This window comes from Triturus cristatus, chromosome 11 (assembly GCF_964204655.1).
Source record: "Triturus cristatus chromosome 11, aTriCri1.1, whole genome shotgun sequence".
NCBI classification, from domain to species: domain Eukaryota; kingdom Metazoa; phylum Chordata; class Amphibia; order Caudata; family Salamandridae; genus Triturus; species Triturus cristatus.
This window is the reverse complement of record NC_140594.1, coordinates 136,499,450-136,526,139: the sequence shown is the minus strand read 5'-3', so window position 1 is coordinate 136,526,139 and position 26,690 is coordinate 136,499,450. Positions and strand designations below refer to the sequence as shown.

The window sequence follows — 26,690 nt, the reverse complement described above, 5'->3', positions numbered from 1 at the left end:
ACCAACTCATAGATGTGGTGAACCCAATCATCAACGACATAGTTAATTCGTCGCTTCGTTCCGGATCGGTCCCTCGCCTATGGAAAAAGGGTATAGTCCAACCCCTCATGAAGAAGGCGAACAAATCCCCGTCGGACCTGACCAATCTCCGCCCGATCACACTTCTCCCGGCTCTGGGAAAAATAACCGAACAGATGGTTTACAGAGAACTCAAACGTTATCTGGAAGCTCATAATATACTCCACCCACAACAATCTGGTTTCCGTCCCAAACACTCGACCGAAACAGCTCTGATTGAATTGTCAGATACAATAAAGACGCTGCAAGACCAGAGGAAGAAAGCTATTCTCATTCTTCTCGACCTCACTGCGGCGTTCGATACCATATCCCACCCCATCTTGATCAGCAGATTGACAGACATAGGGATTTCGGACATAGCCCTATCCTGGATAAAATCATTCCTTACCGACAGGTCCCAAACTGTCGCTCTTGGCCTTTTCCACTCCAATGAGAAGAGGGTCTCCTCTGGAGTACCTCAGGGGTCCATTCTGAGTCCCCTTCTTTTTAATATTTACCTCATCCCACTCCTATCCCTGATTGAATCATTCGGCATACCGGTAACATCGTATGCCGATGATACGCAGCTCATCGTACCTCTAGAGGATAACTCAACCAAAGCCGAGTTCAACCTCAAAAACTGTTTGACAGCGGTCTTCCACTGGATGGACACTAACCATCTCAGATGCAACTCGAGCAAAACAGAGATACTCCCTATCGGAAAGAACACCTCCTTCTGCCCAGGCCTCTGGTGGCCGGATGACTCAGTTGCCCCTCCCCAGACCGTAACTACAGCTAGGAACCTTGGTGTCCTATTCGACTCTGATTTATCATTCAATCAGCACGCCAGGAATGTTGCAGGCAGATGCTTTGGAATAATAAAATCGCTAAGAAAGTTCTTTGACTTTCTTCCACTTGACGCCAGGAAAACAGTAACAGTAGCCCTCATAATCTCACGCCTAGATTACTGTAACGGCCTCTTGGCGGGGACAAAAAAGTCCACACTGACCAAACTTCAAAGTGTTCTTCACACGGCTGCCCGACTGGTCCTAAAACTGCCCCGAAAATCATCTATCTCCGCAGCTCTAAGATCCCTGCATTGGCTCCCCGTCCACAAAAGACTACTTTTTAAAATACTGATTATCGCCTTTCGGGCATTTAACAATACTGGTCCAAAATATCTCACCAGACGCTTCCCCCACTACAATCCGCGCCGATCTCTCCGATCTGCCCAGGACACCCTCATGCTCCCCGCTAGGTACAACCTGAAGACGAAAGGTGGAAAAACTTTAAGCTTCCTGGCCATTAAAGCCTGGAACAACATGCCCAAAAATCTTAGACAACAAACTCTTGAAAAACCTTTCAGAAAACTTCTAAAGACCTGGATTTTTAACCTTCCCGACGATTTCACCAAAGCTGCCATCTAACCTCCTACCACTACCACGACTGGGCCTTCAGGAATTCCAGCGCCATGATGCTCCCTCCGGAGCGAACGCTGCGCTTTAGAAATACCCCCTCAAATATCAAATAAAAGATATCCATCTCCATCATCATCAAAATCCTCATCCTCCTTTTGATGAGCTCGCCTCTAATGTCATTCAGGAGCTCACTGACGGCCTGGACACTTTCCAACTTAAACAAAAAGTGTCTGGCCCCACCCATGTTCATGGGCATTTGCTCGATCCTGTTTTTTCAAATTTACAACATCTTATAGTAACGGACCTTACTCCAATTCCTTGGTCCGATCATTTTGTATTATCTATGACATTAACATTAGCTATGCCACTGTTGCCACGTATAAATATTAAGAAATATAGTCGTGTTTGGTCTCAAATACCCTTGGGATAGTTCATCGCTGAGCTAAATAAAGCAGTACCCCTTCCTCAGGCGCATGCTATTATTGTCTATGATAATTATAATAGCTGGATCGAATCTACTTTGGATTCAGTGCTTCCTACGAAGGTATTATATCATCGTATGGGAATTAACAAAAAGCCCTGGTATTCCCAGACTTTGAGGCATTTGAAACAATCATGCAAAAAACTAGAAAGAAGCTGGAGAAGAGATTACTCTGTGAGTAAAAAAGTTAAATATAGGAAAGCAATTAAATTGTACAAAAATGAAATTAAGAAAGCTCAATTGAGCTTTTACTGTGATAAAATCATGCTGGCTGCTAATTCTTCTCGCGAGATTTTTAAAATCACAAAGTCCCTTCTTACCCCTCCGAGTTCTCTTCCGGCTCCGGATAATGCCCAGCAGAGGTGTGACGAAATTGCAGAATACTTTTCCTCTAAAGTCCAAAAGATATACAATCCATTCCCAAATGTTAATTTCTTGGGGGTTACTATTACTATGGATAAGCAAACTCTGCTGAATGAGTTTCCTCCTCTTTCTTTATCCTCTACACAGGAACTTCTCAAACATTTGAAATCAGGCTCCCCTTCTGATCCGGCACCACCGCCTATTGTGAATCTGATATCGGACATAGTCTCTCCGGTCATACGGGATGTGATGAATTCCTCCCTGGGTAGCGGAGTGGTTCCGCTTCTTTGGAAACAGGCTAGGGTCAAGGCATTATTGAAAAAGACTAATCTTGACCCAGAGGACTGGGCGAACTATCGGCCTATCTCCCTGTTGCCAGGTATTAGCAAATTGGCTGAAAAGCATGTCAATACTGCCCTGTCTTCATTTCTTGAGAACAACAAGTACCTGCATCCCTCCCAGACAGGTTTTAGATGCCATCAGGGAACTGAGACCACACTCCTAGTTGTGATCGGGGAGACTAGGAAGATCTTGGACGTCGGAGGCTGCGCGGCTCTAATATTATTGGATCTTAGCGCAGCCTTCGACACCGCCAATCATCAACTTATGATTCAGAGACTTAAGGAGGTGGGCGTAGAGGGAGTGCCGCTTCGCTGGCTTCAGTCCTTTCTGGAGAGTCGCTCTTTCTGTGTCTTTGAGGGTGAAGCGGCATCGGAGCACATTCCTTTGCAGTGTGGAGTTCCCCAGGGATCATCTCTTAGCCCTACCATGTTTAATATCTACATGAGTTCTTTAGCGGAATTAGTATATCCCTGGGGCATCCAAATTGTCACCTATGTGGATGACACACAACTTGTGGTGTCTCTAACCCAGAAAGGAAAACAGGAATTGGGTTTGTTTTCCTGTTTGGGAAAGATTTCGGACTGGATGGATAGGTCTTTCTTGAAGCTTAATGGTGCTAAAACGGAACTCATGTTGCTTGGGCACAATGTTCCCACTAGCATTGAAGCCTCTTGGCCTAGCTTTTTAGGTCCGCCACCGGTTCCAAAGACTAAGATTAAGAGTTTAGGAGTCTGGTTGGACTGTAAGCTTGACCTAAAAGAACAGGCTTGCAAGGTTGCAGCTCGCTGTTATGGACAGCTCAGGATGATAAGGAAGATTATTCCTCTTCTTCCTTTTGATGCTAGACGGGTGTTAGTCCAGGCGCTTATACTTTCACGATTGGATTATGCAAATGCGGTGTACCTTGGTGCCCCCTTGGGCACTTCCAATAGGTTACAAATTGTTCAAAACTGTGCGGCACGTTTACTCATGAACATTCCTAAATATAGTTCAGCTAAACCAGCATTGGCTGCCCTGCATTGCTTCCTGTTCAGGCCAGGATAGGCTTTAAGGCCCTTTGTATTGCCCACAAGGCCATTGCCGGGAAGGGTTCTTCTATGATACAACCGCTGATTCAACTTTATGTTCCCAATAGGATGCTTCGATCTAAGCATAAATGTTTGCTCAGAGTGCCATTGATTGCTCTGGAGGTCGTTTATTTTCGTACAATGTTGCTATGCTATGGAATCATCTGCCTGAGCATATCCACGTGGAGCCCAATTACCTTAGTTTTAGGAAACCGCTGAAGACCTTTCTTTTCCGGTGAGATATGTCTGATGAATGAGGTGCCATGAGTAAGCGCTGGGATGCCTTTGGTAGCCATGCGCTATATAAATGTGTATTCATTCATTCTTGCTCGTCAACATTCTCTTCCATAACCTCCGGTGGTAAACCTTAGAACCCAAAGGAGGTGGCTTAAAAAGTCACCTTTCTCGCAAGAGCTGAATTAAGGTTGAACCGGACGGTGCCAAGTCACTAGGTATCAATAATTCCAGTACAAAGGAAACAACTCATCACACTGTGTGCCTGTCGCTACTGATAATGTTCTCCGTGCGGTCATGATCAGTGCATAAATTGGTGATGACTTGAGCCCCGTAACAAAATAAATGCTTCAAAGCAGAATGGGGCAAGTGAAAGACTCAACGGTAAGGATCATGCTTCCTCCAGGATGATTTTTATTTAAGAGGGACCTCAAGACAGATGCTGAAGGCAGTCAAGTAGATGGTTTGAAGACAAATGGTCCTTTCAATAATGGAAAGTAAAACAAAAAAAAGCTTCAACTGCCTCTTGTCTAGGCTTCGGTTTAAGACGATGCCTGGAAGCCCAAAAGTCATAGTTATGTTACAAGCAGAGCAAACACAAGGAGATGATGGACGGAGTGCGGAAACTTTTCAAACACTCACCGCCAGTCACAGATCTGCGTTGAATCCATCCAGTTTGGGCTGGACTGTTCCCATGAGGCAGAGGGTCAAGACTGATTTGCATATAGCTGTGTCTGAACTGGGGTGGCAAAGTGAGCTAAAGAATGATGATGGACTCAACCCAAATCTGTGACTGGGGGTGAGTGTTTGAAAAGTTTCAGCACTCAGTCCATCATCTCCTTGTGTTTGCATTGTTCGCCCTAAGTTGGCAGGGTATGCCTAGACTTGGGTCCCTTGCTCACTTTGCCACTGGATGCAGCTAGCCTGGCTGAAGAGGGCTGTTAGCCCGAAACCGGCCCCAGGATGCTTGTTTCCGGTCCAGGGAAGACATGGCTTTGCATTTCGGGCTGGACTGTTCCCATGAGGCACAGGGTCAAGACTGATTTGCATATAGCTGTGTCTGAACTGGGGTGGCAATGTGAGCTAAAGAATGATGATGGATTCACCCTAGATCTGTGACTGGGGGTGAGTGTTTGAAAAGTTTAAGCCCTCCGTAAACTTTTTCACTGGGCAACTCGATCCTGCAATTTATAGTGCCACCTATCGGATCTAAGCGGAAGAGGTGTGGCGCCGCGGCCAGAGCAACTGACTCTGGAATCTGGGGATCACGGTTCGATCCCTGGCGCCGTCGGCAGATTAGCACAGCACCATGTGACTCTGGGCAATAGCTTGCTTAATCTTCCCGACGGCCCTCAGCGCCTAGAGACCCTTGCGGGTGATTGTTTGTGCTTTACAAATGTGGATTATTATTATTTTTATCATCATGTGTCCAGTTTACAATTTACCATTATTAAGCTACTATGTTATAATGCATTAGATGGGTCATTTGGCATGGCATGGTCTAATATAATAATAGAGAGCAGTGTGTTATATTGAAGGCTGAGTGCCAAGGTGTATTTGGTACAGATATAAAGGTGGGGCACCCAATTTGAACTCCATAGAACTCACCTCATGCCAGTGTGCCAACAATCATCGCAACCTTAAATACACCACCTGTGAGAACTGCAATCATTTGTGGTACGGTAGCAAATACAATACCTTGGCCCTCAGCCTTTAATATTACACACTGGTATCTAGAAATACATTTAGGTAAGATGACATTAGACCATGCCATGCCAAATCGGACTCACTGACTGTGAGCAAGACTCAATCGAGTTGAAACGCGTTGGTGTTTGCTGAAGTGCCATTAAATTGTGAAGATTTAAAGACTGGTGTACAGCAGTTTTCTTTGCCATGGAATGTAATAATTAAGGGATTTGGTCTACCCCCACCGCTAGCCCCAACAGCCGAGTGCGCTGCTGAACTTCTGTGCCTGTTTTGTTACGGAGATATATTTCAGCCTGGGTTTGCACACTATAGTCCAAGGGGTAGCGAATTTAGACTTTTTCCACAGCTTTATTGATTTGTTTTTGGGCACAGGGACAGCAGCACTACAATCAGTTGTGGCATTGGTGTAAGAAAGCTTTGGGCTTAGCTAGCTCTTCATTACATATGTTCCTAAAGAACAAGTTACTTACCTTCGGTAATGATGTATCTTACAGATATATTAGTTAGTTAGATACATTCCTTACCTTAGAATATCCCCAGGCGTCAGGCTGGATCCGGAAAGATTTTTAGTCAGCAATACCCTTGCGCAGTCTTAAGAGTCAGAAGACGAAGAGGACAAGTATGAAGTGGCTCAAAGGGAGCGCACATTAGATAGGTTAATATCAGGTTCAAGTCCCACTGAGGCATTACTAAAGGGACAGGAGGAAACATGTGAGTAATGCCTTTAAAGAATCTAGTAACAACAGGGGACTTGAAAAGAGAAGGCTGATCAGGAAGCCATAAGAAGTCAGAAACAGCTGAAAGATATCCCTTGAGGGTGCCCAGAGCAGAGCTCTGCTGGGCCAGGGAAAGAGGAGAACTTCAGAAAGAGGGGCGGAAAGGGGATCCACAGCCTTTGCTGTGCACCATGCCACAAATTTGTTCCACCTGCAGGCGTATACCGTTTTAGTGGAGGGACGCCTGGCTGCCAGAATGACATCACAGACTTCAGGAGGCAAGTCAAATGGCATCAACTGCCGCTGCTCAATCTACACGCATGGAGGTGGAGGCTGGACAGGTTCGGGTGGAGGACCGTCCCCTGCTGCTGCGACAGAAGGTCCTCCTGAAGAGGCAGTCGAATCGGGGGATTGATTGACAGACTGAGTAGCTCGGGATACCAGTATTTTTGTGCCCAATCCGGAGCCACAAGGATGACTTGGGCCCGGTCGCGCCTGATCTTCTTCAGCACTCTGGGCCGAAGTGGTATAGGCAGAAACGCGTACAACAGACCGCAACTCCACTCGCGACGAAAAGCGTCTCCGAGCGAGTGCTGCCTTGGAAATTCCAACGCGCAGAACTGAGGACATTGCACGTTCTCTTCGGTGGCGAATAAATCTAACCAAGGCTCTCCCCACTGCCGAAAGAGGCCTTGCGCCACATCCGAGTTCAGACGCCATTCGTGATCCATCATGCACCGGCGGCTGAGTTCGTCCGCCCTGGTGTTTAGAGAGCCCGCCAGGTGTTGAACCACCAGGGTGATGCCCTGATGTTCCAGCCATGTCCAGAGGCGCAGAGCCTCCTGACAAAGGGTCCACGACCCCACCCCGCCCTGTTTGTTGCAATACCACATTGTGGTGGTGTTGTCCCCGAACAGAGGGAAGGAATGCCTTCAGTGCAAGCCGGATCGCCCGCAGCACCAACAGGTTGATATGGAGCCGGGACTCCGCCGGAGACCAGAGGCCTCTGATCTCCGCCTCTCCCATGTGGCCCCCCATCCCAGAAGGGACGCATCCGTCACCACTACATGCTCAGGTTGGGGTAGGGATCTGCCCCTGACCCAATTGCGGTCCGTGAGCCACCACTGCAACTGTCTTGCAGTGCCCCTCCGAGATCAGGACGTGGTCGGACAGGTTGCCCAGATGTTGAGCCCACTGGAACTTCAGGTCCCACTGCAGAGCCCGCATCCGCCACCTGGCGTGATGTACCAGCAGGATGCAGGAGGCCATTAGACCCAGCAGCCGCAGCACCATCCTGACAAACTCGGGATAAAGGCTGAAAGATCAGAATCAGAGCCTGAATATCCCGAACCCTCTGTTCCGGAGGATAGACCCAAATCAACGCCGAGTCCAGAACCGCTCCAATGAAAACAAGCTTCTGGGAGGGTCTCAGATGCGACTTCGGCACATTGATGGAGAACCCCAGTAAATGCAGGAGGTCGGCCGTAGTCTGGAGGTGGGAGACGACTGACTGGGGCGAGCCCGCCTTCAACAACCAGTCGTCGAGATAGGGGAAGACTGGAACCCCTAATCTGCGCAGATGAGCTGCGACCATCGCCATCACTTTCGTGAACACCCGAGGGGCACTGGTGAGGCCGAAGGGGATCACGGTAAACTGAAAGTGCTCGTGGCCTACCGTGAACCGCAGGTAACGCCGGTGGGCCAGCAGGAAGGGGATGTGGAAATATGCGTCCTGCAAGTCCAACGCTACCTTCCAGTCTCCAGGGTCTAGGGCAGCCAGAACCTGAGCTAAGCTGAACATCTTGAACTTCTCCTTCCGGAGGAAGGCGTTGACGCTCCTGAGGTCCAAGATAGGGCGTAGGCCCCCTTTGCCCTTCTTGGGAACCAGAAAGTAGTGGGAGTAACAACCCCGACCGACTTCCGGGCCAGGAACGCACTTGATGGCCCCCTTGGCCAAGAGGGCCGTAACTTCCTCCTGCAGAAGTTGCAAGTGATCTCCCGACATGCAGTGGTACTCTGGTGGCAAGGCTGGAGGGGTCGCCTCGAAGGGGATCGGACGATTTGCAGCACCCACCTGTCCGACGTGATAGTACGCCACTGGAGAAGGTGTTGGCGAACTCTGCCTCCTACTGGCGTGGAATGGGCCTGAAAGGTCGGACTAGGAAGGCTTTGAGGCAGATGCTGCGGGGCAGAAGTGGGAGTCCTTAAAGCGCTCCAGCGCTCTATCCGCTTTGTCGCCAAAAAGGCGACGGCCATCAAAGGGCATGTCCATGAGGGTGCTCTGGACAACCCCGGAGAAATTTGTGGGTCTCAGCCAGGTGTGGAGACGTATCGCCACCGTCGTCGCAATCGCCCTACCTAGCGAGTCCGTGGTGTCAAGCCCACATCGAATTGAGTACAGTGCCGCATCCCGCCCCTCAGCAAGAGCCTGGGCGAGCCGTGTCCGGGCCTCCTCCGGACACTGGGGCAGCACGTCCGCCACCATATCCCACAAGGAGTGGGTGTAACGGTCCAAAAGGCACGCGGTATTAATGGACCACAACCCCAAACTGAGGGAGGAAAACAGCTTCTTCCGGAACTGCTCCAACCTTTTGGATTCCCGATCCGGAGGAGCTGACGGGAAGGCGGTCTGGGACGTAGAGGTCTGGATAATCAGGCTCTCGGGGGGTGGGGTGCACTGACAGAAAGCTGGGGTCGCCCGGAGCAGGGTGGTGGCGCCGGGCCATGTTCCGGTCCACAGGAGTGACTGTGGAGGGCTTGGACCAGGTGCCCATCAGAACGTCAGTGAGGGCTTCATTGAACTGCAGTAGAGGCTCCGAAGAGCTCACTGGCGGTTGAAGCACCTCAGTGAGGAGATTAGTCCTCACGTCCGCTGCAGGGAGCTCCAGGTGAAGGGCTTTGGCAGCCCTGCGCAGCACCACAGAATAGGTTGCACCCTCCTCCGTAGCCACGGAGGGATGAGAGATTAAGCCAGCGTCAGGTGAGGTATCGAGACCACTGGCATCCCCCAGCTCTTCTGCCCAGTCCTGATTAAACTGGCACTGCTGTGCCAGAGGGTCCTCAGACCCCTCCCAGTCGTCCCCGTCATCCGACTCCTGGTAGACAGGTTGAAAGGACTGAGCCGGGCGGTAGATGAATTGCTCATCTATCGGTGCCGGAGACGGCGCCAGACGGCGCCGCTCTGACGCCGGACTAAAACTGGCGACAACGTCGTCCGAAGACGGCGCTGGGGGCAGCACCATAAGAGGCGGCGCCGGCGGAGGGGTCGTAAGGTCAACCGCCGTCGACCGGGATCCAGGCCTGGATCCCACGGGGGCCTGCGGCGCCGGGGCCGAAGCCGCCAGCTCGCTAGGCCTCTCAAGTGGACCTGCGGAGCCCAAAGGCGCGCCGACAGGCCGCGACGGCGGAGCGAGACCCCTCATGGCCACAAGGAAGTCTCAAACCTCGTCCGGAGTCGTGATAGGCCCAGAGACCAGAGGGTATGGGGCCAGACGCGGCTCCTGCGGCTCAGACAGAGCCGCGCGGGTGGTGCCACCCAAACCCTCAGCTGAGTCGTGCGAGGGGAGTCGAAAGAGCGATGTCGCCTCTTCGACTTCTTCTTACTGTGCCTCGACTTACCTGAATGCGAGGACTTCGAACCAGACGAGCGGTGATGACTTCGGCTCCGCGACCGGTCCCTCGACCTCCTCCTCGACCAGGACCTCGAGCGGCGCGGAGCCGACTGCCGGAGCTCGAGGAGCTTGCGGGACCGCTCCCGCCTAGCCTTCGAGGTCAAGGCCCGGCAGTCGGGGCACGACTGGGCATCATGGTCGGCCCCAAGGCAGTAGAGACACCGACGGTGGTGATCCGTAACAGTCGGTTACAGGCGTCGCACGGCTTGAAACCGGGCATCCCTACCGGCACCAGGAGTCGAGGTCGACTCGAAAGATGAACCAAAAAAGTCCAAAAAGTTTAGTCAAAAAGTGACTTAAGGGTATGCCCTTCCCGGATCTGTGCTTACTGGCGTGAAAAAAAGAAGAACTGACGTCAGCGCGCGAGGGCGGCGTCTAAGTACTCTGACAACGTCATCCCGGCGATCACGATGCCGACGACGGACGCGGAGCCGCAGACGACGCCTAGCGATGCGCAAGGGTATTGCTGACGAAAAATCTTTCCGGATCCAGCCTGGGGATATTCTAAGGTAAGGAATCTAACTAAGGGGTTTCTTTCAGATACCAAAAATCAACAATGTTTCAAGCAAATAACCTTTTTTTCAAAGACGTGAGAGAATAAAACAAAAGAAAGCACAAATGTTTCCACTACTAATTCCCCATGTCTGTGTGCTCATGTAATCGTTCCTTGGTCTGATGATGGGAAATCTAAAGACAAACTAGGTTGACGCAAAACACTTTTTGAAATATTGTTGGCACTGGCCCTTTATACCTTGGGGAGTTGAAAGGGGTTTCCTCACTTCCTATTCCTACAACACCATCTCAGGACCTTAAATGATTTTTTAGAGTGATCTCAATGGACAGAGGTATAAATTAATTTTAGGAATGGGACTTTTCCTCATCATATAAAGCCAAAGTTCCTCAAGCACTGTCAAGGTTCAGAAAGTCTCAGAAATTGTGCAGTTCTCTGCATTATGATAGTGAAGGTATAAATGTGTCCTTGCAGAGAGCTTTCTGTACATGGAGCTTTACCACCAAGACTATTTGCCTCCATGATTAAGCATTTTTTTATTTGAGTTGGCTTAGTATTGTCTGACATGGAAAAATATAGTGCAATGCACTTCCTCCCATTAGCAAGCATCACAATAAAATGTCACTACAGCAATTCAAATTAGTTAGCTTCCCGGGGAACATCTCACTCTTAGCATTTTTTCTTTGCTGTCTTTAAAGTAGGAGTTCGCATTAAGAGCTACCTCTTTCCAAATGAAAGAAAATGACCTCTGAAGGCAAAGCTAAAGCAATCCAGCTGAGTAACTTGATGGTAGGAGCTCAAAAAGAAGGTGGATAGGCCGTCTGAATTCAGAATGTTTGCTACTATGCTGCTGGTTTTTGTGGTAAAGACAAGGAATCAAAATCAGGTATTCTAGGATTATTAAGGGAAATATTAAACAAAATATGTGAATTTATGAAAGTGAGAGCCGTGGTGCTGCAAAACTATTTTATCAGATCTAATATAATGTATGATATCACTAAAGTTAATAGAAATAAATACATACATGCAGGGAAGGCATGGGCTTGCCTTATAGAGCTCCTCGGTAGGATACACTGGTGCTTCTTCACCTAGGGCAGAATGTGTCACCAGACTCTCAGGCGCATGAATCCGAGTAACCTTGCAGCACAAGAAGATACATAAAGCAATCCAACAGAATACAATAGATTTAATAGCATCCTTCCTTTCACCAGATCACGTACAGCTAGTAACAGAGCGAGTATCCAGCAAGGACTAACACATGGCTCCCAACGATGTCTTACCTGCCTGCCCAGATATGCACACAGGTATCATAGCTTACCCAAAGACAAAAAGATCCAAGTCAAGAATCAGACTTTCGTAAACTTTCATTTTTGCTAGAAGGCAAAGGAGGACAACATGTTCTCACCCACCCACAATCAGAAATCAAGCGAGAATAGTGGAAAAAACAAACATATTTGTGGCCAGCAAAACAATATGCCAAGGTACAACAATGGTGACGATTACTTTCCACAAATAGCTAAAACAGACTACAAGAACAGAGAAAACTGCAGAAGAGTTTCATTTGTATTTAATGGTCAAGTCATTAGGAAAGGCTTTACTGACCTTATCAGAAAGGTTCTCGGCCTTCAGTTTCTGATCTTTCAGTGCCTGTTGGAGAGCCTGGATCTCTGCTTTGTGCTCTTTTACAGCCAGCTCAACCACTTGGCGGGATTCAGTGCTGCGTTGATCTGCACGCATTCTTTATTGAAAAGGAATAAAATTGTACTTCACGTTTCAGACTTACCCATCATCAAAAAGCACATATTTCAGTTAAGTTAACACTTTTCTTATCAGACCACGTAATGTAGGACTCTAACGGTATGTTGTCTCCTTTGCCAACCAAGCATACATTATTTCACAAGTGCTTAGCAAACTCACATTATGAACAAATGGTAGGTATGAGGACAATCTTAAATTGTCTTTTATTTTAATGGTATTGGTCTATTTGTCAACTACGATTATGGGTTTTACACAGACCCCAAAATATCTCCAAGTTTGCTTGGAAAAATCATTGTTTACTGAGGTTGAGTGGTTTCACATCCCTACTCAGCCAGAAGCTGAGAGTAATTTAAACAATAAGAATCTCTCATTCATTGGTATGTGTTTGCGCTTCACATGCTGAAAAGAAATCCAAGTGCTCCATAGGTCTAAGCATGGTAATTGAGTGCTCAAAGTTGACTTATGTATAAAATTAGCAAGGTGGGGAGCAGTCTGTCCTAAATCTGCTTAGGAGCCTCCAAGAACAAAACTCAAAGGGTTAGAAACCCTGGTGGACACATTTGGTATTTCTCCTCGTCACTTCTTACTCTAGGGCTCAGTCAGGGCCATGCTGTGGATTTACTGGAGACGGTACTGATGAACCAGCTTCACAGGTTGCACTATAATTAGTGTTTAAAACCTCAGGAAGGTTCAAAGGAGGAACACTGTTCTATAATGTACTGACACAACAGGCCAAAACACTCCAGGCCTGGTGGATGGAGGATATTACCACTCCAGTTTCGGATAAAGACTGGGACATCATCCTGGTGGCCACGCCTAGGGTTTCTAGAAATGCTAGAATCAAGTTTATTGAATTTTACTACCTTCAGTGAAACAATATTACCCGGAACAGGATTAAAGCAATGTTCACAGAGGCACGTACGCAATGTCCTAGATGCAGTGAAGAGGGAGTAGACTTTTACCACATGGTGTGGAAGTGCCCATCTCTCCATTTATAGTGAGACTCTGTTACACAGTATGTGGATAAGGCCACCGGGCGACACATACTGAAAACCCCAGAAATTAATTACATCCAAATTAATAGATCTAGCACGGTTTCTGGTGCGTCACCAGTTGGCAATGGCTTGGAGGGCCCCTAGGAGCCCCGAACATTTTGCATTGGCATGTAAAGGTCCTTAAATGGGCAGAAAGTGAGGGGGTGAATCTCAGCAAGGAGACAAATCATGGGCTCCGGTCAAGAGAGCATGCACAAGCATGGGACACTATTTGCAGGACTGAGCAAATATAGATAAGACTGTTGCTCTCTTAACATCAGATAGTGGAAAGGACGAGTCCGACTGACCCCAAAGACCCCCACACGTAACCCTGAGCCGGGGCATCCCCCACCTTTTTCACTTACCTCCCTAGCTCCCCTCCCTTAACCCCAATAAACACCCTGTATAGAGACAAGCATGCGGCCTCTACCACTGGCCTGCAAACACTCCGCAGAAGGAACGCGTTACTTACCTGTAATTGCGGTTATCCAGTATTGGTATCTTTCATAGATTCACATGCCAGAATCATTTCCCGTCGTCGGGATGGGAGTCCCCGGTACATAAATAAAGTAATGTCTCAGTAGACATATAGAGTAATAGGCCAAAGGCCTCACCTTAGTAACATATCCACGTCCTTTTGTAAAAAAGGACCAAACTTTGGAGAGTAGCCAATCAGCTATTATATTCCAATGTGAAAACAGAAAGTACCAAAATGTCATGACATAGCAGAGGCATAAAACACAATAGAGAAATGTGCGTATAGAGAAAAGGATGGTGGGATGAAAGGAAGGGCTCACCTCTAATGAAATAGAGGACGGCGCACCGCTTGGCCCACTGCAGCGTCTTTCATGAGTTCAGTATCCAGGCAGTAATGCTTGGTAAATGTATGTGGCGTCTTCCATGTAGCCGCCCTGCAAATGTCCACAATGGGCACTCCTGCAAAAAGTGCCATGGAAGTAGACATTGCCCTCGTGGAATGGGCTCGAACTGTGGAGAGCAGGGGTTGCCCTGCTTCCTGGTGACAAAAAGTAATGACTGCGGAGATCCAGCGTGATATACTTTGCTTAGTGAGTGGAAGACCTTTCCTAGGCCGACTGTACGCCACAAAGAGTTGGTTAGATTTGCGAAAGGTCTTCGTCCTGTCGATGTAGAATTTTAGGCAGCGTTTAAGATCTAAGGAATGCAGGGTTTTTTCTGCCACGTTTGGGGATTTGGAAAGAAGGAACGCAACACAATAGGCTCATTAAGATGGAAATTTGAAGGAACTTTAGGGATAAACTTCGAATTTGTACGAAGTATGACTCTGTCATGTTTGAATTGGAGGAAAGAGTCTTGGATTGAAAAAGCATGGAGTTCCCCCACTTGCCTTGCCGAGGTAAGGGCTAGAAGGAGCGCGGTTTTCCAGTTGAGATACTTAAGATCCGCTCTGTGTATTGGCTCAAAAGGGCGTTTCATAAGTTGAGCCAGAACCATGTTGCCTTGCCAAACAGGAGGTAAAGTTTTGACCGGAGGGAATGTTCTAAACACGCCTTTAAGGAATTGTTTAATGAGCTGATGAGACCACAGAGAAGGACCTGTGGAGGATCTCCTGAATCGTGATACTGCTGCCAAATGGACTTTAATGGAGGCATGAGCGAGACCAGATTTTGCCAGATGAAGAAGGTAAGGCAGTATTTGCTCCAGAGAAGATGAAAGAGGGTTTATTTTGTTTGCCTTACACCTGATACAAAACCTCTTCCATTTTAAGGAGTATGTTTTGGTGGTACTATCTGCTCGGGCCCGAGCTAGAACTTCTCTACAGTCTAAAGGGATGTCTAGACCCTGGAACTCTCTGAACTCAGGAGCCAAACTGATCATTTGAGAGATGTCGGATCAGGATGCTGGAATTGTTGGTGGTTGATAGTGAGGAGAGAGGGAAACTGTTTCAACCTGATTGGTGATTCCAAGGAGAGAAGGTGAAGCTCTGTGAACCAATGTTGGCGTGGCCAAGCCGGAGCTATCAAGATGAGTGTGCAAGGTTCCGCTTTCAATTTTCGGAGCACCCTGGGAATCAGGGGAATTGGTGGAAATGCGTATGCAAAGATGTTGCACCATGCGATCGAAAATGCATTCTCTAGAGACCCTTTCTGGGGATGCCAGCTTGCAAAGTGTTGGCATTTGGCGTTCTGCTGGGTGGCGAAGAGGTCCAGAAGAGGGGTGCCCCATCGGTTGAGGGTCCGCCGATTCAACTCCCACTCGTGACATACTGACTGTTGTCTGCTCAAAGAGTCGGCCAACCCGTTGTGGATCCCTGGAACATATTCTGCTCGAAGAGAGATGTTGTGAAGGAGCAACCAGTTCCAGATTTTTTGCGACTCGTAAGAGAGTGTCAGAGAACGAGTGCCACCCTGCTTGTTCTAATAGTGCTTTTTCGTGGTATTGTCGGTTCGTACAAGCACTAGAGAGTTCTTGATCCATGGAAGGAATGCCAAAAGAGCGAGATATACTGCTCGGAGCTCCAGAAGATTTATGTGGAGTTTCCTTTCGGAATGGGATCATTTGCCGCTTATCTGTAGTTCTTGGAGGAAAGCTCCCCAGCCCTCCAGAGACGCGTCCGTGGTGATGACATGTGGAGAAGCAGGAAGCAAGAAAGGCAAGCCTTGAGAAAGGTTCTGAGGGCAAGTCCACCTCTTTAGAGCCATTTTCATCAGAGGGGTCACCTGAATGACATCGAAGGACCCCGTACATTGGACCCATTAAGCTGAAAGTCCTTCTTGAAGAAGTCGCATGTGAAGGCGACAGTGTGGAACTAGCAGGATGCAGGAGGACATCATCCCGAGCAGGGATTTGAAGAGGCGCACAGAAAGAGTCTTCTTGGAACGTATGCGAAGCGCCAAGGAAAGCAGTTTGTCTTTGGGCTCCTGTGACGGAAACGCCTTCCTTTGCATTGTGTCGAGGGTAGCACCCAGGAAGCTTATGCGCTGGGAAGGTTGAAGGACGGACTTGTCCTGATTGAGAGTCAGCCCCAAACAGTCGAAAAGCCTCAGACAGGCACTGGAAGACCTGGACGCGCCTTCTAGAGAGGATGCTTTGACGAGCCAGTCATCCAGATACGGAAAGACTTGATGGTGATATTGTCGTAGGTATGCAGCCACCGGAGAAAGACATTTGGTAAAAATGTGTGGCGCTGATTTGAGTCCGAACGCCAGGACACGAAATTGGTAATGCCTGCCCGCCACCATGAATCCCAGAAATCTTTTGTGGTTGCGGTGGATCGGAATATGAAAATAGGCGTTCTGAAGGTCTAAAGACACCATGTAGACATCCGCATTGAGAAGTTGTAGCACTTCCTGAATGGTGACCATACGAAACGACTGTTTTTTCAGGAACTTGTTTAGATTTCTCAAGTCCAATATCGGTCTCCATTTTTTCTCCTTTTTGCGTATGAGGAAAAAACGGGAGTAAAATCACTTTCCCTTTTGACGTGGGGGAACCCTCTCTATAGCTCCCATCTGGAGCATAAGTGCCACCTCCAGGAGTAGAGCACGCAAATTTTTGTGAAACATAGGTCGGGGAGGGGTTTGGGGAGGAATTTAGATGAATTCTAGAGAATGTCCGAATTGAACTAATTGCAGGACCCAACGGTCCATAGTTATTTGCTTCCAATTTGCCAGAAAGTGGGACTCCAACTTTGGAGGGGAGAGAGGAGTTGGAGACCAGCGGTAGTGGAGAGTCATTGTCGCCTAGCAGCGTCTTTCTGTCGCCCTCCTTTGCCACGAAAGGAAGATTTAGTGTAGGTGGTATGCTGTTGACGTTGCTGGTACTGAGGACAATATTGCTGAGTGGAAGAGAAGGAAGATCTGTGTTGGAAATCTCCTCTAGTAGACGGTTGACCTCTCCCCCTTGAGCCTCGAAAAGAGGGGTTCCGGAATTGCAGGGTACCCAAAGCCCTAGCCGTGTCGGTATCCTTTTTAATACCTTACAAAGCCTCATCTATGTGTGTCCCAAAAAGAAGCTGGCCATCCTATGGCATGTCCAAGACTTTGCTTTGTACTTCCGGTCTGAAGGAAGTCGCCTTCAACCAACCCTGACGGCGTAGTACAGCTGTGCCCGCAAGTTGGCGAAATCCGGTAGAGGCAATATCCATTGCACAGTCTATAATTTCGAAGGCAGATCTCTCACCCTCCAGTAAGATCTTTTTCGCCTCTTCCTTTGACTCTTCCAGCAAGGTCGCAAGATATGGTGCGATGTCCGCCCACATCTGACGATTATTACGTCCTAACAGTGCCAAGGAATTGGATGCAAGCACTGTCAAAGCTGACATGGACGAGAAGCGCTTGCCAATATTGTCCAGCCACCTACCCTCTTTGTCCGGCGGAGCAGTCAGCAAAGCAGAAGGATTTTTTGATTTCCGCTGAGCAGCTTGAGTAATGACTGAGTCCGGTTTCGGATGGCCTGTCAGGCAAGCCGGAGCAGTATCTGGAGACTTATATTTCTCATCCAGACGAGGCAATACTGGAGGCACCGAGGAAGGGCTCTGCATGATCTTGACACCCTGTTCCCATATGTAGTCTATAATAGGGATAGACCTAACAGACTTCTTAAAAGGCTCTTTAAAATCATAGAGGAAACAATCCTGGTGGTGTGAGGGCATAGGTATTTGAAAGCGCTGTGCCGCTCTCTAAACGATATTGTGAAAGCCTCGAATGTCCTCCGGAGGCGAGTCAGCTGTGGTAGGAACGGGAGAAGCTGGACAGGGAAGTATGTAATCATCCCACTCTTCCCGATTAGATTGGGAATCTTGAAGTTCCCCTTCCTCATGATCATCTTCTTCTTCTTCATCTGCTGTAGAAAGATGAGGTGGTGAGGTGACAGGCTCAGACTGTAAGTTCAATGGAGGAGGTCATGGCCGTGGTGTTGGAGGCACAACCGGAAGCGGAGATGGTGCAGACGTTGGAAACCGCTGCTTATAGTCCGAAATGAGGAACTGTAGGTCAGATACCAGGGAAGCAGGCAGACAAACCATGGGAGGTGGATGATATTCCTCAGGAGAAACCTCCTGATATTCCTGCCCTTGATCTTCGTAATCAGAGCTGTCTTGGTATTTAACGTGCATTTGAGATGGACTTGTCGCTGTGCGGAACATACTGCCGTGGTCAGAGTCTTCCTCCTCTAAAAGACGTGCTGGAGGCAAGAGCTGGATGGGTTGGTGTCTGCAACGAAACCTGGATCCCGTGGGGACAGATGTGGTCCATATCTTTAATTGTTTGGTGTATTTGGCCTCTGAGGGTATGGCCTATTTGTCGATCGCACAAGTTACTTACTTGTGTAACAATATATCTGTAAGAGACATTAGTTGGTGATAGATTCCTTACCCTAGAATATCCCCAGGCGTCAGACGGGATCCAGAAAGTTTTTCGTCAGCAGTACCCCTGCGCGTCGGTAGGCTTCGTCGTGTGGCTCCACGTACGTCGTTGGCGTCGTAGCCGCCGAGATGATGTCATCGGAGCTACTTAGAAGCGCCCACGCACGCTGATGTCAGTTCTGTACACGACTTTTTTGCGCCAGGAACGTAGAGGCATGCCAGAGACCGACTACTGGTGCAACAGAACTAGGGCCCTGAAAGGGATGACCTGAAACCTATAGAACAGTTCGCCGAACGGGGAGGATGGGCGGGCAGTAAGGAATCTATCACTAACTAATGTCTCTTACAGATACATCGTTACACAAGTAACTTGTGCATCTGAAAGAGACATGTTATTGATAGATTCCTTACCTTAGAATACATACCTAAGCAATACCAACCCCGGTGGTGGGTCTGTAAAGTGAGATTACACCAGAAAGTCACGGAGAACCGAACGGCCAAAGAAGCCGTCTCTCCGGACTGGACTGTCAAGGCAATAGTGGTTAGTGAAAGAATGCTGCGAGGCCCAAGTGGCTGCCTGACAGATGTCTTGCAGGGGGACACCGCATCCCAATGATGTAGTAGCTCGTCGCCCTGGTAGAATGGGTGCGCAGTCCTACCGGAGGTTACTTTTTAGCCAGAGAGTAACAGGCTTTAATGCACAGGACAACCCAGCGGGAGATAGTCCGCTTGTGCACAGCCCGGCCTTTCTTGGCGCCCAAGTAGCCAACCAAGAGCTGGTCATCCACCCGAAATGGTTGTGTGCGGTTGAGGTAGAATGAAAGCGCACGTTTTGGGTCCAGACGGTGGAGCCTCTCATCCTCTCTGGGAGGGTGCGGAGGCGGAAAGAAAGTGGGCAGAGTGACAGTTTGTCCCAGATGAAAAGCAGTGACTACTTTTGGTAGAAAAGAGGGACGTGGCTGAAGCACAACCTAGTCCGGATGAACCGCAAGTAAAGAAGGTTTTCATGAAAGAGCCTGGAGTTCACTCACGCGCCTAGCGGAGGTGATAGCCACCAGGAAGACAGTTATCAAAGTCAATAACCGGAAAGGACAGGTATGAAGAGGCTCAAAGGGAGCACATATTAAGTATGTGAAAACCAGGTTCAAGTCCCAGTGAGGCATCACAAAAGGAATAGGAGGGAAAAGGTGAGTAATGCCTTTGAGAACAACAGCCTCAAAAAGGCTGAAAGAGCAGAGAGGTAGCTTCTAACAGGGCCCAGAGCAGAGCCCTGCTATGCCAAAGAGAGAAGGAACAATAGGACCTCATAAAGAGGGGCAGAAAGGGGGGGGTGGGGTCCACAGCTTTTGGTGTGCACCATGCCACAAATTTGTTTCACCGGCAGGCGTATACAGTTTAGGTGAGGGACACCTGGCTGCCAGATTCACATTACAAACTTTAGGAGGCAACCCAAATGGAATCAACTGTTGCCGCTCAATCTTCACGCAAGGAGGTGGAGGCTGGACAGGTTGGGGTGGAGGACCGTCCCCTGTTGCTGCCACAGAAGATCCTTCCGAAGAGGCATTCTGATCAGAGGATCCATGCTCATGCTGAGTAGCTCGGGACACCAAACTCTTAGAGCCCAGTCCGGTGCCACAAGAATAACTTGGGCCCGGTCACGACTGATCATCAGCACTCTGGGTAGAAGTGGTATAGGCGGTAAGGCGCACAACAGACCACTTGTGACGAAAAACGTCTCCGAGTGAGTGCTGCGTTGGAAACTCCAATGCGCAGAACTGCTGACATTGCGTGTTCTGTTTGTTGGCGAATAGAGCTAACCAAGTTTCTCCCCATTGCTGAAAGAGACCTTGTGCCACCTCCGAGTGAAGACGCCATCCGTGATCCAAGATGCATCGGCGGCTGAGTTTGTCCGCCTCGGCGTGCACAGAACCTGCCAAGTGTTGAACCACTAGAAGAATGCCCTGGCGGTCCAGCCACGTCCAGAGCCTCCTGACATAGGGTCCATGACCCCACCCCGCCTCGCTAGTTGCAGTACCACATGGCGGTGGTGCTGTCCGAGAACCCCTGCACTATTGTCCTCTGGACCGAGGGAAGGAATGGTTCGAGTGCAAGCAGGATCGCCATAAGCTCCAACTGATTGATACGGACCTCGGACTCCGCCGGAGGCCAGAGGCCTCTGATCTCCGCCTCCCCTATATGGCCTCCCCATCCCAAAGACATCTGTTACCACTGTGTGCGCTGGTTGGGGAAGGAAGAGGGATCTGGCGCTGATGGACGCACTGTTAGGGAAGATAAACCCGAAATCGCGCCGTGTCCAGAACCGCTCCAACGAAGAGGAGCTTCTGAGAGGGAGCCAGATGTGACTTCGGCACGTGGATAGTGAACCCAAGCAAATGCAGGAGGTTGGCCATAGGTTGGAGGTGTGAGGTGACTGCTTGGGGCGAGCCTGCCGCCAACAACCAGAAGTCGAGATAGGGGAAGACTGAAGAACAAGTTACTTACCTTCGGTAACGATGTATCTGTAAGAAACATTAGTTAGTTAGATTCCTCACCTTAGAATATCCCCAGGCGTCAGACTGGATCCGGAAGATTTTTCGTCAGCAATACCCCTTTTGCGTCGCTAGGCGTCGTCTGCGGCTCCGCGTCCGTCGTCGTGCGCCGGAATGACGTCGGAGTACTTAGAGGCCGCCCTCGCGCGCTGACGTCAGTTCGTACATAGCTTTCCGCGCAAGGAACGCAGAGCCATGCAAAGACCGACACTGGTGCCAAAAATAAAATCTAGGGGCCTGAAAAGGATAACCTTAACCCTAGATGTCAGTTCGCAGAACGGGGAGGATGGGTGGGTCGGTGAGGAATCTAACTAACTAATGTTTCTTACAGATACATCGTTACCGAAGGTAAGTAACTTGTTCATCTGAAAGAAACACGTTAGTTAGATTCCTCACCTTAGAATAGATACCCAAGCAATACCATCCCCGGTGGTGGGTCTGCGAACCAAGATCACACCAGAAAGTCCTGGAGGACAGAACGGCCAAAGAAGCCATCCCTCCGGACTTGGCTGTCAAGGCAATAATGCCTGGCAAACGTGTGTAGCGAAGCCCACGTTGCCGCCGGACAGATGTCCTGCAAAGGGACACCTCGTCCCAAAGCAGTAGTAGCCGCCGTGGCCTGAGTAGAATGGGCGCGCAGCCCAACAGGAGGGTCCTTTTTTGCCAAGGAATAACAAATTTTGATGCACAAAACGACCCACCGAAGATGGTCCGTTTGTGCACAGCTTTCCCCTTCTTAGCACCCACGTAGCCAACAAAAAGTTGGTCGTCCAGCCGGAACTGCTTTGTGCGGTCCAGATAAAAGGAGAGCGCACGTTTTGGGTCCAGACGGTGGAGCCTCTCTTCCTCTTTGGAAGGAGGCGGAAAGAAGGTGGGCAAGGTGACAGACTGCCCAAGATGAAAGGGGGTCACCACTTTCGGAAGAAAGGAGGTACGAGGCCGAAGGACAACCTTGTCCGGATGAACAGAGAGAAAAGGAGGCTTTGAAGATAAAGCCTGGAGCTCACTCACCCGTCTAGCCGAGGTGATGGCTACCAGAAAAGCAGTCTTAAGCGTCAGCAGACGAAGAGGACAATTATGAAGAGGCTCAAAGGGAGCGCACATTAGAAATGTGAGAACAAGATTCAAGTCCCACTGAGGCATTACAAAAGGGACAGGAGGGAACGTGTGAGTAATGCCTTTTAGAAAGCGTGTAACTACAGGGGACTTGAAAAGAGAAGGCTGATCAGGAAGCCGCAAGAAGGCACGATGGCAGCAAGATAACCTTTCAAGGTGCCCAGGGCAGAGCCCTGCCGGGCCAAAGAAAGAAGAAAGAGGAGAACCTCAGAAAGAGGGGCGGAAAGGGGATCCACAGCCTTTGCTGTGCACCATGCCACAAATTTGTTCCACCGGCAGGCGTATACCGTCTTTGTGGAGGGACGCCTGGCTGCCAGAATGATATCACAGACTTCAGGAGGCAAGTCAAATGGCATCAACTGCCGCCGCTCAATCTCCACGCATGGAGGTGGAGGCTGGACAGGTTCGGGTGGAGGACCGTCCCCTGCTGCTGCGACAGAAGATCCTCCCGAAGGGGCAGACGTATCGGAGGATCGGTCAACATACTGAGTAGCTCGGGATACCAGTACCTTCGTGCCCAATCCGGAGCCACCAAGATGACTTGGGCCCGGTCGCGCCTGATCTTCTTCAGCACTCTGGGCAGAAGTGGTATAGGCGGAAAGGCGTACAACAGACCGCAACTCCACTCGTGATGAAAAGCGTCGCCGAGCGAGTGCCGCCTTGGAAATTCCAACGCGCAGAACTGCTGACATTGCGCGTTCTCTTCGGTGGCGAATAGATCTAACCAAGGCTCTCCCCACTGCTGAAAGAGACCTTGCGCCACTTCGGAGTTCAGACGCCTTTCGTGATCCATCATGCACCGGCGGCTGAGTTCGTCTGCTCTGGCGTTCAGAGAGCCCGCCAGATGTTGAACCACTAGGGTGACGCCCTGGTGTTCCAGCCACATCCAGAGGCGCAGAGCCTCCTGACAAAGGGTCCACGACCCCACCCCGCCCTGTTTGTTGCAATACCACATGGCGGTGGTGTTGTCTGTGAACACCTGCACGACACTTCCCCTGACAGAGGGAAGGAAGGCTTTCAGTGCAAGTCGGATCGCTCTCAACTCCAACAGGTTGATGTGGAGACGAGACTCCGCCGGAGACCAGAGGCCTCTGATCTCCGCCTCTCCCATATGGCCACCCCATCCCAGGAGGGACGCATCCGTCACTACGACATGCTCCGTTTGGGGAAGGGAGAGGCTCTTGCGGAAAAAAGAAGAACTGACGTCAGCGCGCGAGGGCGGCGTCTAAGTACTCTGACGACGTCATTCCGGCGCACGACGCCGACGACGGACGCGGAGCCGCAGACGACGCCTAGCGACGCGCAAGGGGTATTGCTGATGAAAAATCTTCCGGATCCAGTCTGACGCCTGGGGATATTCTAAGGTGAGGAATCTGACTAACGTGTTTCTTTCAGATACCCATGATATGCGCAGATGAGCTGCGACCCCCGCCATCACTTCTGTGAACACCCGAGGGGCGCTGGGAAGGCCGAAAGGGAGTACAGTGAACTGAAAGCAGGAGCATTTTGAACTTTGTCTGCCGAAGTAAATGATGTACCAGAGGCCTAAAAGAGGACGCAGGCCGTTGTCCTCCTTTGGAATCAAGAAGCGTTGGGAATAACAAACACAACCTACTATTTGTATCAGACCGCGCTCGACAGCCGCTTCTGACCAAGGGGGCGGAACGTCCTGCTGGAAAAGCGCGAAGTGATCCCCCGACATGCGGTGTACTGAGGGGCACGGCCGGAGGGGCAGTCTGGAATGGGAGGGAGTAGCCCCTTGGGACTATCTGCAAAACCCAACTGTCCGAAGTGATGGTGCGCCAGTGGGGGAGGCGATGGCGAATCGTGCCGCCCACGGGCGTTTGGTGGGCCCGAAAACCCCGGACTAGGAAGGTTTGGAGACCGTGGTGGCAGGGGCGGTGGTGGACTGACTGGGCCGCTGGCCCTGTGACCCACCCCTGCAGGTCTCCTAGCAGCGGCTGCGCCGAGAGTGCTGCTGCGCAGGCCGGCGGCTTTGAAAGGAACGTGTTTGGGTGCCTCGTCCTTGACAGGAATGGAACGAAAGGCAGACCCGTGCGCAGTGGCGGAAAGGTCCAAGGACTGGGCCGTTGCCCGAGAGTCCCCAAAAGTTCCAACGTTCCATCCAGGTTGTCACCAAAGAGGCGTGTGCCGTCAAAAGGCATGTCCAACAAAGCATTCTGGACATCCCCTGAGAAGCCAGGTCACCAGGTATAGTTATCGTTGCCGCATCTCTCCAGTCGGTAATTGCTTGGGAGAGTACCGTCCGAGTGTCCATCGGACACTGAGGCAGCACCAGCGCCACTGTGTCCCACACAGAGTGGGAATAGCGGGCCAAAAGGCACGCAGTATGCACTGTCCGCAGTCCCGAATTGACAGAGGTAAAACCTTGTTCCCAGACCGCTCAGCCCCCTTTTTTTTGTTGGGTACCCTATCCGGAGGTGCGGAAGGGAATGCGCTGGGAGAAGAAGAGGCCTGGAGAACCAAACTGTCCGGCATCGGGTGTTATGTGAGGAAAGTGGGATCGGCCGGGCTATGCCGTTGTGCCACACTCCTTCCACAGGAGTACCTGTGGGAGACGCGGACCAGGCACCCAGAGGACGTCTAAGTGTGTGATTAAAGGGCAGCAGCGGCTCCGTGGAGGAGGCCCCTGGCCGAATCACCTCAGTCAGGAGACTGGTCCTGAGAGACACCGTAGGGAGCTTGAGGTTAAGAGTCTCAGCCGCCCTGCGCAACACCACAGAAAATGTACCATCCTGCTCCGTATCCACGGAGGAAGAGGCAAGTGTACCAGGCTGTGGAGATAAATTCCAGATCACTCAGATCCTCCACATCAGCATCCTAGTGTAGTTCATCCCCACACTGAATTGCGAAAGGGTCCCTAGACCCCTCCCAGTCATTGCCGTTGGCCGTAGGCTGTTTGATAGGCCGAAAAGGACGAGGAGGCCGGGAAAATGGAGAAAATTGCCTCTCCAGGGCTAGGAATTGGTGGACAATAGGGGCGAGGCCGGAGCTAGCCGGCGGCGCCAAGGCTAGGTACCAATGGCGGGGCCGAGGCTAGGTGCCAATGGCGGGGCCGAGGCCAGGTGCCAATGGCGGGGCCGAGGCCAGGTGCCAATGGCGGGGCCGAGGCCAGGTGCCAATGGCGGGGCCGAGGCCAGGTGCCAATGGCGGGGCCGAGGCCAGATGCCAATGGCGGGGCCAAGGCCAGGTGCCAATGGCGGGGCCAAGGCCAGGTGCCAATGGCGGGGCCAAGGCCAGGTGCCAATGGCGGGGCCAAGGCCAGGTGCCAACGGTGGGGCTGAGGCCAGGAGCCAACGGTGGGGTCGAGGCCAGAGCCAACGGCGTCCCAGGGCATCTTGCCGGCGCCAAAGGCGGCAGCATGGGGGCAGAACCACCCAACGATTCCACGGGGCTCAAAGTGGCTCTGGAGGGACCTTAAAGGGCAAATAAACAGCCCATGGCCAATAGGAACACTTGTATTCCTTCCGGAGTCGCGTACGGCCCCGAAGAAGGCAGGTAGGCTGCAGGCAACAACGGGGGCTCCACCGGAGCAGCGGGGGGGGAGTAGCCACCTGCCCCCTCCACCGCGTCTCAAGACCGGTGAGGGGTAGGCGAAGAGCGACATCGCATCTTCGACCTGGTATGGCGCTTTGACTTACCCTGACCCAGATGCTACGAATGATGGTGTAGGCATCACGACCGGCCCCTCGACCAGGCACGGGACCTTGAGTGGCGCGGATTAATTGCCGGGCCAGAAAGAACTGTCAGGAACGCTCCTGCAAGTCTTTGGCGCCATGGTCCGACAACTGGGGCCCGTCTTGGGGTGATGGACATGCCCGAAGCAGAAGAGACACACGACATGCGGGTCCTCCGCCATTTTGCGACGGCAGTCCCTAAAGGACTGAGACCTGGGCATCCCTACTACACCAGAAGTCGAGTATTCGACAAACAAGAGAAACAAATCTCAGAAAACAAGTAAAAAATATGACTAGGAGTACCACTCTCTCTTGGATCTGCGCTTGCTGGCGCGGAAAAAGAAAGACCTGACATAAGCGCGCGTGGGCACATCAAAGTAGCTCCGACGAAGTCATCTCGGCGGCTACGATGCCAGGGACTTACATGGAGCCGCACGACGACGCCTACTGATGCACTGGGGTACTGCTGATGAACACGTTTGTGGATCCAGTCTGACGCCTGGGGATATTCGAAGGTAGGGTAATTACTGTAAGGCACTGTTCCAGGGTCGGTCTGATTGAGAATCAACCCAGACCGTACCTCAACAGAGAAAAAGTAAAGAGAAGGATCTATATGATAGAGGT

The 26,690-nt window shown here is 50.6% G+C and overlaps 1 protein-coding gene across 6 annotated transcripts in view; it reads right to left on the bottom strand.

The window, feature by feature from the left end:
- Positions 1-26,690, bottom strand: part of CIT (citron rho-interacting serine/threonine kinase) — a 1,313,172-nt gene that overhangs the window by 512,854 nt on the left and 773,628 nt on the right. For all 6 annotated transcript variants that reach the window (XM_085636268.1, XM_085636269.1, XM_085636271.1 and 3 more), the window contains exon 27: positions 12,170-12,305. In XM_085636268.1, coding sequence (XP_085492394.1) covers positions 12,170-12,305 — 136 coding nt within the window. The remainder of the gene's footprint in view (positions 1-12,169; positions 12,306-26,690) is intronic.